Source organism: Carlito syrichta, unplaced genomic scaffold (genome assembly GCF_000164805.1).
Source record: "Carlito syrichta isolate Samal-C Ts95f unplaced genomic scaffold, Tarsius_syrichta-2.0.1 Scaffold230150, whole genome shotgun sequence".
NCBI classification, from domain to species: domain Eukaryota; kingdom Metazoa; phylum Chordata; class Mammalia; order Primates; family Tarsiidae; genus Carlito; species Carlito syrichta.
This window is the reverse complement of record NW_007174246.1, coordinates 210597-223471: the sequence shown is the minus strand read 5'-3', so window position 1 is coordinate 223471 and position 12875 is coordinate 210597. Positions and strand designations below refer to the sequence as shown.

Genomic DNA, 12875 nt, shown 5'->3' with positions numbered 1-12875 from the left:
CTTTACATGCATTATATCTATTGAATTCTTATTACAATCTTACAAAATGAATACCATTTGGCCTCATTTTTAGTTAAGGATACTTGAAAGAACTTTCTCAACATCACTCAGCTAGTAAAAAATGGATGAAACAAAGAACAGCAAGAGCACAGAGGAAGATTGGCTGTAGAAAACTTGAAATGTTGGCACTTCTGTTTTATGCTTTCCCAAGGGTCAAGTTAGAAGACAGAGACACTGGTGTAGCATACCTGTCGCATCCTTAATCTAAAGCATCCCACTCCTGGTTCCCATAAAGAGCTTTGGAAAGGTGTGCATGTCAGCCAGGGACAGCCATGGCCGAATGAGCCTCTCTCATGGAGGCAAGGAGAGCTCTGGGGAGTAGGGTTCGGGTCACACCTTGCCCTCCTGATTAACACCTTGTAAAGATGAGTCAGCTCTTGGCTCTTGGGGTTTTCCCAGAAGATAGAATTCTTTCTTTCTTCCTTAGCTTCACAGATTTTTTCCCACAAGCAATCAGACTTCCTGTAATTTTTATTAAGAATTCCAGACACCCCAGCAATAATTTCCAGACACCGCGGCCTCTGTTAACATAACGAGCCATTTTATAATTGGGTTCACTTCATTAGCCCAAAGTCTCTCCAGTTGGAAGGGAAGTGCCTCCTTTCCCCAGGCTGTTGGACCCCGCAGGTTCCCGGCCTCCAGGAGAGCATGCTTTAGGTCCAGGGCCCCTTTGGCAAGGCCTGGTGCTGGAAAGGCTCATGTCCGATCTGTTCTCTATTACTCCACGGGACTGCACATTAGAATGGACAGGGAGACTGGTTCTACTTCAGATGAAACAAGAGTTAGGGATTTCATCAGTATATTGATTTGTAGCCAAAAACAAATGTTGGACATTGTCGCATTAAAATTTTTGTTTCTCTGACTCATCCACAGAATGTATTTTGAGATTTGCTCAGAGCATCTCTTCTCACATCTACACTAAATTCTATCAGCATGCCACCAACCAACACACAAAACATTCTGATGTTTTTCTCTCAGAACATTCGCCTGGGAAGAATTTTAACCAGGTGGTTTCTGAATGTCAGGGAAGACTTTCCTAGGTGCAAGCTTGAGAAGGCTGTGGGTCTACTGGGACAAATAAGCTTCTCTTTTTCAACTCACTTTAAATATTTACTTTATTCAAGTTTGCAAGATGAGCTAGGTCATATTTGAATAAACTGGTAAACATCTTAAATACACACAAACCTTTACTGAGCACCTGCCACATGCCCGACCTTGAGCTCCACACTGTAGAAGTCAAAGGTAATTGCTTTGGCTTCTCCCCCACAAGGAGCTCATTCTGGTGGAGGAGGTTCTATCTTCAGTTCTTTCTAGAATAAGAGGATGTGGGGGAGGGGAAGAAAATTAGCAGGGGGTTGAGAGGCAGGAAAGTGAGTGTAGCATTTTTATGCATTAGGGTGAATGTAGTGTCAACTTGGTATGGAAAGGAGGAAGCAAAGGAAGAGGGTCGGGAAAGACCTTTGCAGGAGATGATGCTGAGGCTGAGCTTAGCATGGGTGAGAATTGGCTGGGGAGAGATGGAAGGAGGAGTGTTCAAGGCAGCTGGCACTCTGTGAGTAAAGGTCTGGGTGAGAGTGAAAACTGCAGGGGGAGGGGAGCTGCTGCTGCCATATGCCTTGAGAGGCAGTGAGTGGAAAGCAGCAGGACTGGGTACTTAGGCAGGGGCCAGCCTCCAGGGAGACCTGGTGGACAGACTCATAGATTCTAACTCACACATGAAAGAGATCCTTGGTGGGTTTTTCAAAGGAATACAGCATGGTTAGTGTTACCTTTGACCCTGATCAATCTGGAGGATGACTTTGTTGGGGCCAACCTTTGAGGCAGGAAGAGCAGTTAAGACCATTGTGGAAATCTGTTGATTGAATATAGTGGTGGTAGGGTCAGGTAGCAGGGTTGAAGCAGGGTAATATCTGGGGGGAAATTAGTAGGATTTAGTGATTACTTGGATTCAGGTGCTGGGGATGAAAGAGAAAAGAGTCTATGGATGATGTTCTAGCTTCTAACTTCTAACTTGGGAGTCTGGGTGGGTGGTAGTGCCACCTACTGAGAAAGAGGAGGAGGAAGAGCAGCTTTAAGAGAATTTCATGAGCCCGGTTCAGTGGCTCAGCCTGTAATCCTGCGCCTTGGGAGGCTGAGGTGAGTGAATTGCCTGAGCCTGCGGGTTCGAGACCCACCTGGGCAACTTGGTGAGATCTCATCTCTACAATAAATAAAAAAATTAGCCAGGCACGGTAGCGCGCGCCTGTAGTTCCAGCTACTTGGAAGGCTGAGGCAGAAGGATTGCGGGAGCCCAGCAGGTCGAGGCTGCGGTAGCCGGGAGCGGCCACTGCACTCCAGTCTGGGCAACAGAGTGAGACACCAACTCAAAAAAAAAAAAAAGAGAATTCGTGTTAGCTGGACGGTTCTGAGATGCCTGTGAGATGGCCAGGAAGAGATGACCAGCACCCATTGGACACTGGGACTGACACTGAGGGAGAGACCCAGGCAGAAGCATAGATCTGGAGATCAGGGCATAAGGAATTGCTGAAGTTTATTGGAGGAGAGGAGAATCAAAGCAGACAAGGGCCACTGGGGACAGAACCTTAGGGACAACAAGTGCTTGCAGAATGTCTGGAAGGTGAGTATCCTACAGAGAGGAGGAAACCCAGAAACATGGGGTCGGGAAGCTGAGGGAATAGTGTCAAGGAAGAAGAAGCAGTTGGCTAAATAAAACATAAGATTTAAGAAAAAAAGTCCAGAAGAGTTTGGCAAATAGGAGGCCACTGGCAACTGTAGAGAAAGGAGTTTTTGTGGCTTTTTGATATGGGACTGGAGGGAGGGAAAAAGCAGAATCCAGTAGGTTGAGGCATGAACAGGCACTAAAGGAGCAGAGAAGGCAGTTAGACAATGAACAGAGGATGTTGGAAAGGGAAGGTGAGCTCAGCTTCCGCATTCCAGGGGAGAGGACAGGGAGTTTAGTTTAGCTTTGCAGACGCTGTGCTAGAGGCAATTTCTTGTGTCGTTTCCCTGCTTCCTTCTTCCTTTTCCTCCTTTCCCTGCTTCTCTTCCCTCCATCCCAACCACCCCTCCATATGGTTTAATTACACGGTATAACCTTTGCCCTCATGGAAGTTAGTTTCTGGCCAGGGGAGGCAGGCATGAAATAATCAAAGGTCTTGATTACTTATAATCGACTTCAGAAACAATTGATTCGTACCACTTTGATAAGGGCTATACAAGAAATGTACAGGGCATTAAGAGGGGCCTTACCTTCTTTTGAATATTACATGCCACAAGCAAAACAAGAACCAAAGTAATGGACGTTAGAAGGTCCTGAAATACATGAGGTGACTACAAAATATTGTTTGTTTGGTCTAATTTTGAGTTGAATTCCCAATCAAATGCCACTTTTGCCTTTAATGGAAAAAGTCAGATTCTCAGAGTCCTTTTTGACCCCTCCAGTCCATCTTAAAGTAGGACATAATAATGGTAATTAATGCAGGGTTGACTGTGCCTGACATTTTTCTGAGAGACAAGATGAAAGGGATGATATACATCTCAAAGGATAGGAAATCTCTGGTTTATCTTCCACAGCATAATGAAATATACTTTTATCATTAGAGTCAAGTAGAATCTTATTAAGACTTGCTGTGCAAGGTAACTCCAGGAGAAAACGTCTGTTGCCTTTGACTACCCCATGCATATTTGCTTTATATAATGCAACGGAAACTTTTAATTGCCGGTGTTAAATTCTCTGAAGTTAATTTCACATCACCTTGACGTTAAGCTAACAAGCAGACAGGGTCAGACCTGGTTTGTAAACTCCACTGTCTGGATCATTTAATAGTATCATATTTGAGAATGTGAGTGGCAGAGAATTTAAAGAAAAGTAACAGTGAGGGCTTAGAACTGTGAAATAACTCCTTGGGGAAAAAATAGAGAATTTTTTTTTCTTCTCCCCTTTCGCTGCTCTGGCAAAAGTGGGTTACGTTTTCTTTCTTCAGAGAGAAAGATCAGTATGGGTTTTATGCCAGAGGCCATTTTAATACATGAATGATTTGTAGGTAAATTTATTGTAGCCAATGGGTGCAGTCAACTGTGTAATAGAAATATTGTCAAAAAGCTGGGATTATTATTTAAATAAGTGCAGTGCTAAATTTGATTACATACTTTTTAAAGCTAATAAAACATTTCATTGCTCACAAACTATTTCCCATAGTCCCATTTAGTCAGAAAACATAAATTAAGCGAGGCTCTGCATAGAAAATTACCCAGGCTTTGTGTCAAGAGAAGCATGCATACTGAAACAGGGCAGTCACACAATTTGAAGAAGAGGGATGTACAAAGGGTTGGCAGGCTCCATGATGGGCTGGGGGACACTTTGATCCTTGAAGAGTTATGGAAAATAACTGTTTGAGATAGCCCCTGTGGGTGTGGAGTTGTAGGAAGCCTAGAAGCAAAGCAGCTTGAGAACCCCCCCTTTCCTTATCACAGGCAGAGAGAAGACACCCCTGTTGATCAAGTTCTGTTCACTTTCCAGAAACATTAGCCTCTTTCTTGTTAAAAAAAAATAATTGTTTTTGTTTTAAATAAATCAAAATAAAGCCTTGGATGCCAATGTGGGGATGTGACATTTTAAATTGTGCTATTTGCTGAGTTTATCCTATGACAGGTCTTCATTTCCACCAAATGTCAAGGATCAGTGCCTCACATTCATTTTAATGAAATATTGTGCTGATAAGGGTTATGAATGCCAAGTTTAAGCTGTAAATTACTAAATGTCGGGCTGCTTTATGCTTTGTGAATTCACTGGGGAGCAAGCTAATGGTTTCTTTTTTGCTTCCTCTTACAGTTAGGGATTCACGGTTATGCCTTTGCAATCACAAATAATGGATATATCCTGACGCATCCAGAACTCAGGCCACTGGTAAGAGAAATACGTATGTCTGCATTTCTCCTTTTATGGCTTTCAAATCTATTCCTCAGTTCTACAATGATGACCCTTTGTAGCAGTTTTCACTTGAAGAACTGCTCAATTCATAGTATTGTAAAAGTTGTTTTAAATAGTTTATAGCTAGTATTTTGACACTTAATACATAAGTAATGTAGGATAAATATATCTGCCATCATTTTTTTATAACAAGCCACATGTACCTATGTGCATTTATTTATTTATTTCACATTTGCCAATATATGAAAATTTGTGTTTAACTCTAGACAGCAGGAAACCTATTATAATGGGTCCCTTTTTGTGTTAAATAGACTCATACTCCAGCCCTAGACCAATTTACTGTAAGTCTAGCAAATTAGACCCAAGATCCCTGGAAACTTATTAAATGAGATTTTCCTCCAGATTACATTGTGTAAGCACGTTCTTCATGTGTAGCTCACTGACACCTTTTTTGTTGAATCAAAACAGTTGAGACTGTCTCCATTTCCTGCCTACTATGTCCTATTCAGTAGCATTGTTTGGTGACCTGATATGTTAACTACTTCCTTTGTCTCAGCATCATTTTCTCTCTCTCTGAATTAAGTGGGATTAGGCCAAATCCAAGACAACCCATGGGATCATCAACCAGAATCCCTGGGTAGGGACTGCCCAGGCCTCTGTGTTGAGGAGGATTCTGAGGCAGCAGCCAGGCTCATTAGGCAGGAGGCACCGATCCACGGACAGCATCGCATGTTGTCTTTGGAAGGGCATTGGCAGCAAGTGTGTCACGTGTTACCATCCCTGTACTAGTTGAAAAAAAGGACATCCTTTTGGGTTTGTGTTTATTTAATTTTTAAAAAGATGATATAAAAGTATAAAGAACAATACAGTGAACAGTAAGTTAGGAAAGAGTAGGCCGTTTCCTGTGGCAATCAGCAGACACACAAAGACATGTACAAACACATGCATACACATCCATCCACACCACTCGTCTTTTTCTCATTCATCCAAATTAGAAAACAGCAGCAGGGCTGCTATGCAAATGTTTGTTGGCAAAGCATTGTGGGAGACCAGTTCACTTCTCGCTTGCATCATTGTTTAGAAGCAGTTCATGTGAGACCTCCATCATCATCCAACTGTGCTCTAATTGCCCTGGTATTAACGGAGTCATGACCACATCATGTGCATCCCACATGCATGCTTTAAGATGGGATGTATGGTCATGTTTGATTTCAACCATCTCTTTTTAAATCAGAAAATGACCAAATTAACTGGTTAGCTAATTCCAAATGTAACTCAGAATTATTGAGAATTCTGATTGAAAAGCCACTGATGTTTTAAAGACATTTAAGTCCAAAGACATATTTAAGTCTAAAAAGGCTAGCATATTACCCATCTCCAGGCTGCTTGCATAGGACTGTGTGTTGGGGGTCATTGGAGTTACATGTTTGTGTGGCTGAGTGTGGGCTTCTAGTGCTTATTTATTCCAAATTGGAATGGAACGGAGTCCATGAAACAATCAAATCCGAATATCTTGCCAGTGAATGAATTAATTCCCTATATATTGGCTTTTAAAGGAAAAACAAAATGGAACCAGATGTCAGAAGTCACCAAGGTAGCCTCCTTCTCTCTGTAGCAATGGAAGTCACTGTGTGGCTTCCCTCCACACAGTCTACTCACAGTGCCTTTCTGGTCATCTGTATATCCTGGCCTTGCAGCAGATGTATGTTTGTAAATAGTCCATCTCATGCACTCTCCAGAGCTATGGCCACTGAGAGGTCAGCTGAAAGGCTCTTGGAAAAGCAGGTCAACCACATCAACCCTGATCCTCCCCTAATAGTACAGACACTCACAAATAAAATATCTTTCTGTTCTTCTCACTGTGGATATGTTGAATTGGATGGTTTCACCAAAAGTGGTATCCAGGGTCAAGTTTCCATGCATGGGGTGGCCCAGGCCAATGCTGCACATTTCACTTGTAAGAACCCACACAGATAAACCATTGTGTGAGTTCGTGATATGAACATTAGAATGGTTAAGCCAATGGATCATCTATCCCATTCATCTGTCTCTGACCCTGAGGCCATTAGATACTTAGAATAAGTTTGAGCGATACCAACCACTGAGGATTATGTGAACGAGTCCATCTGAAAGTGATCAATACATATATGTTGACTCTGATTTGAGTTTGCATTTTTCTTCTAAGCAAAAGACAACAACATAGTGGAAGGAACTCAATGTTAACATCACACAGGGAAGCTCAACTTCTAGTCCTGCTACCTCTCAGCTGTGACTTTGGGCAAGCCACACAGCCTCTCTGGGCAGCATTTTTCTCTTGTCATCCTGCCATAACCATAGTATGTATATCATAGCTTGTTGTGAGAGTCATTGAGATAATTTAAGTAAAGATTTGATGCAGCCAAGCAGGTCCCAGGACATTTCAGGGGAAGTGGTAATTATTCAGCCACCCTGTTTGTGTTATATTTGTTCTATTGTTCTATGCTCAGATGATATCAAGGTTGGAAAGACATGGTGGTGATGGATACTTAGAGAGGGAATCAAATGAACACTTCTTGATTAGTCATGTGGTTCAGATAGTTGTTGTAAACATTGGCAAGGGGTCATGTACACACACACACACACGCACATCCCCTTAGTTTTCTTTTGGGTCTTATAGGGATCTTGGCCAACTGTGATCTAGAAGACAGATAGACAGCTATACTATGAAGTTACAAATGAGCCCTACCACGTGAGAACATCAAAGTTTTTCATTTGTTTGTTCTAAAAATAGCAATAAGAATAATACTAGAAGTCACAGTACCTGAAGAATGATAGTTAAGAGTCAGCCTGCATGGATGCTTCTGGTCCTGGTATGTGCAAGATATTTGTTCATCTCTGCTTAGACCACCTGCCTCTGCTTTCTCCCTCCTGCTCCCTCACCATTAGTTCACTCAGGACAGAATAGAAACTCAGGAGGTGAAAGATTGAAGGGATCCTCTAAAACCATCATCTTCATTTTCACTGATTTTAGGTTTTTTAGAAAGGTGTAAGTAACTTCTGAGCTTCGGGAACTCTAGTGTCTTCACAGGGCATACATCTGCCCTGGCCAGAGAACTCAAGAATGGCTAGAGAAACAGCCAGCTGCTAGCAGCTGTCCTGGCTAGCTCAGACAGGGAATCCTCATTCAGACCCCCTCTGCCTTCTTCCAAGCCCAGTCATATAATCGAATCCTTATTATAGATGGACATTCCCCTCTGTTCTGGCCAAGACTGCCAGATTAGCACAGTGGGTGTGAGTGTGGGGTTGTGGCCAGCATGGGGAAGATGGAGCAAGCTCACCTAAAATAACTCATATTCCTTCTTTGTCTGCCATTGAGGTTGTTTCTGCCCCTGCAGCCAGAGGAAAGAAGTGGGTTTCTCTGAAGCACAATACCAATATTTTTCTAATTTGTCCAATAAAATCTTTCTCCTGAACTTAGTGTTTGGCTTGATTTTATCCAGTATTTTCTTTAATCTTGTATGATTTGGGTGTGAATCATGAAGTGACTCCAAAAACAGCTCCAGTGTAGGGGCCTTACTCAGCAGACTCATTTTGGTTTAATTGGCAAAGCTGCTAAAGTAATACTTTTCTGTGATAACTGGGCTCTCCTTTATCCTCCTCCAAGTGTTTCTTAGTCACTCCGTCTTTGCCACCAGCTTGTGACTGATAGATTATTTGCCATTGGTTCAACAAGTGTTGAGCTGGTGCCTTGTGTGGCCCAGTCCTGCATTAACCTGAAGGCTGATGTGGCCATCTTCAAGTGGGTTGGGGTCTGTTTGAACACATAGGGACAAGCACCTATTCTCAAGGTAGGGAACAGAATAACAGCATAGCAAGAGTGATTAAATATTCTTTTTTTTCTTTTTTTCGAGTTGGAGTCTCACTCTGTCACCCAGACTGGAGTGCTGTGGCCGCTCCTGGCCACCGCAGCCTCGACCTGCTGGGCTCCGGCAATCCTTCCACCTCAGCCTTTCAAGTAGCGCAACTACAGGTGTGCACTACCACACCCGGCTGATTTTTGATTTATTGTAGAGATGAGGTCTCGCCAAGTTGCCCAGGAGGGTCTCGAACCCGCGGGCTCAGGCAATCCACTCACCTCAGCCTCCCAAAGGCGCGGGATTACAGGCTGAACCACCGAGCCCGGCTGATTAAATATTCTTAACCTTGAAAAATACTTTTTGAGTTGTTAGTACACGCCTAAGAATTTTTTTTTCCTAGTCTTTACTACTCTTTAATAGTCAGGCTAAAAGTCTTTTAAGATATAGTTACTATCTTATGTTTTTTTACTCTTTATTTTTCCTTTGTTTTTGAGAACTTTGTGGATTTTACTTCAATAGTAGTTCCCTGTATAAGCCTCCTTTTCTTTTCCCTGCCTTTAGCATGATTTGTATTTTTGTAGAGCTGTTGGTCATCCAACTGCCTTTCCCTTTTAGAAGAAAGGGCATCTCAGTTGACGTCCTTCCTCTAAGGAGGCCTGGAATGTGGACCAGGTCAAACCTCCAAGAAAACACAGAAAAGGTTCCCTTTTAGCAGCATAGACATGGCAGGGTTCCACAGAGGCCTTGAGCAGGCAAAATCTAGGACCCATTTCCATGAAGCCCGCATTGAAATCTGCCAAAAACTGCTTGCTCTGTGTCTGCAAACCCAGGAGATAGGGAAGGATGCTGGAGAGTTTTTGTTCTGGATGAGAATTTGCCAGTCACATGGGCCACATGTGTGGTGGCAGATGAGACAGGAGGTGAGAATGATGGAGATAAATTCACATTCATTCCTTCAACATTTGTTGGATATTTTACTATGTTTTTGGCCTGAGAAAGCTGCTTGGAGAGGTCACAGAGATGTTCTCTGCTTCAAAGAAATCACATTCAAATAGGATGGATAAGACATGTGTATTAAGTAATTGTGAACACTAGAGAAGATGCACTTTTTATTGTTTGTTATCAGTGTTGTTGGTCTTAGTATGTTTTCCATGTTTTCCTAACATTCTTTGATTCCTTTTTATGGGACAGGAACTATCCCAGGAACTATCTAAGTGTTTTGCATGTGTTAGCACTTTTAATTATTGACTAGTTGAATAACAAGCCTAGGATGTAGGTGACTTGGAAAGGCCCAGAGACTTAAGGAAAGAATGAAGGGGAGGGGAGGCCTTTGTGGAAGATACAGTTAGCTGCAGCCTGGAGTTAGGGCATAGATAACTGTGGGTACCAGGCTGAGAAGCTGGAGTTCTCTAAGAGAAAGACAAATATATCCATGTTACAGAGGCACTGAGTGATATGGTGATTTCCCAAAATTGCCCAGCTATAAAGTACCGGGACCAGGAATGCTAATCCCAAACAGTTTAGGTGTACTAAGTTCACTCCGTTATGTGAGTTCTTTAAGAAATGGGAGCCAGAGTGACTGGAGAGGGGGAGTGACCAAGATGCCTGGTCTCTGCAGTCACATGAACATACCAGGGTACTCATGGGATGATTACAATCAGAATCTGTCTAGACTTAGCACTGTCCAGTAAGAATGTAATGCAAGCCACAAACAAGAGTCACCTATGTCATTTAACATTTTCTAGTAGCCATGTTTAAAAGAGTGAAAAATAAACTTGTGGCCGGGCTTGGTGGCTCAGCCTATAATCCCAGTACTTTGGGAGGCTGAGGCGAGTGGATTGCCTGAGCCTGCAGGTTCGAGACCAACCGGGGCAACTTGTCGAAACCTTGTCTCTACAATAAATAAAAAAATTAGCCGGGCATGGTAGCATGTACCTGTAGTTCCAGCTACTTGGAAGGCTGAGGTAGAAGGATCGCCTGAACCCGGTAGGCCGATGCTGGGGTGGCTGTGAATGGGCACTCAGTCTGGGCGACAGAGTGACACTCAAACTAAAAAGAAAACAACTGATGAAGGTAGGTTTAAGAAGATGTTTTATTTAGCCCAACATATCTAAAATATCAGTGTTTCAGTCTGTAATCAGTATGAAAATTATTAATGTGATATTTTACATTTTTACATTCTTTTCATACTAATCTTTGAAATCAGTTGTGTATCCTATACTTACAGCATAGTCTCAATTCAGACTAGCCATGTTTCAGGTGCTGAAGAGCCACATGTGGCTGTGGCCACCATGAGGGACAATGCAGGTCTAGAGTATGACCAGACATTCTGAACGCTTGTAGATAAAATGGATTTTAGGGCCTCTTCTTTCCTTAAAGTGGATTAGAACAGGCTCTACACCGCCATCCCGAAAGTCTGTGCTGCCAGTCAATGGTCAGTTAGTTTTCTCTCTGGTGGCCACTGCCCTTCCTTCCCAGGCTGTGGCCTCACCAGCCTTCAGGGTTGAAAGTGAGAGGTTGCCCAGAATTTAAGGCACCTTGATTTGATGGCCAGGGCAGATGAGCTCTGTACTTTGGCTGGGAAGCTCTGGCTTTTTCAGTCACGTAGGTTCACCCCTAAACCAAACTGCCACAGAGGCCAGTGGGTGGAAAGCAGTAGACACATTTGGTGAACCACAGCTGACAGGTTATCTAAATCAGAATATTTAGACACCAAAACCATTTCTGCTCTTTTGGACTACTCAGGTTAACTCTTTTAACAGGCTCAAATTACACAGATAACTGTGTCATCTTCCTAACCTTTTAAAGAGTATTTCCATCCCCTCTGGAATTCAGTATTGCTGTTCTAGCCACCAGTTCTCCACAGCGTGACTTCTAGCATGACACTAGCCTTTTCCCGTGTCATTCTGGATTGCCCTTCTCCTACTCTAAATGTAGATTCTGCTTCTTTGTTCTGGTGGATGCCTGGACAGTTTATTTTTGCATGCCCTGTTTGCTAATGCACACTGGTTATAGATGGATCCTTGTAGAAGCTTACTGAATCCCTGAACTGACACATGGACATGCTAATCAATGTAGATGTTCTCATATTTTAGTCCTTTCCTGTGGAACAAAGTGGACATCCCCATGGACACTTGTGAATATGTGTTAAATCCTAATTAGAGAGTACATATCAAACACCAGTTTAAGAGTTTAAAAGGTAGGGGCACTGTTAGAATCCCTAAGTTCAATCACTTAGTTCAAGCAATGGGCCATAGGAAGAGATTCTGTATAATTTCAAAGAACTTAGACCTGAGATTTAAATAGAATCTTCATATAATTATGCAATTTCACAGTTGACGAATTATGTCCATTGCTCAGAAACCCCAACCTCCTTCCTGCTCCAAATTGTTGCGCTTACTCCCCTAGAGAGGTTTCTCTGTTCCCACCAAAAGGAGTCATACTCCTCCTTCGTTACTTTCTATCACATCTCTTGCTTTAGTTTCCTTGAAAATGTCTGCGGGTTTAACTTCTTCCCTGTCCCCTTGTGAAGAGCTGGGACTTTCCTGCTACACAGAGGGTAGTTAGTAAATATTTTACAAATGATCTGGAGGATGTTTGAGCAATGCTGATGATTAGATGTGTGGGTACCAATTTCCCACAATAAATGAGAAGTGCAGATGACACACATTCATTCACCAAACATTTGTTGAGTCCTTGCTACGTCGGGTGCAGAAATAAAAGTGTGACTGGTCGAGCCCTCCTTTCTTTCCTCCCTTTCCACCTGCACACCTTCATCAGATGTCCTTGAGGCAACCATTGCTCTAGATAATGAAGACACAGAAGCAGGCAGAAGGATGTCTCTGCCTACAAGAAGCTCATCTCACAAAGTAAGAATTCCTTGACAGTGAGAGGGACCCAGAAGAAAAATGGCCTTACAAAGGAAGGATCTGGTTTACTGGAGGAAGGGTTCCCTGAGATACAGGAGGGCTTCCTGGAGGAGGAGGAGGAAGAGGAGGAGGGGGAGGAGGGAGAAGAAGGTGGGGGAGGAGGAGGGGGAGGAGGAGGAG

General features: G+C 42.9%; 1 protein-coding gene across 1 annotated transcript in view; it reads left to right on the top strand.

Moving 5' to 3' along the window:
* CACNA2D3 (calcium voltage-gated channel auxiliary subunit alpha2delta 3) overlaps positions 1–12875 on the top strand; it is a 198457-nt gene that overhangs the window by 24013 nt on the left and 161569 nt on the right. Inside the window, exon 4 of the mRNA XM_008051748.2 lies at positions 4892–4966. Within this exon, the coding sequence (XP_008049939.2) occupies positions 4892–4966 (75 nt within the window). The remainder of the gene's footprint in view (positions 1–4891; positions 4967–12875) is intronic.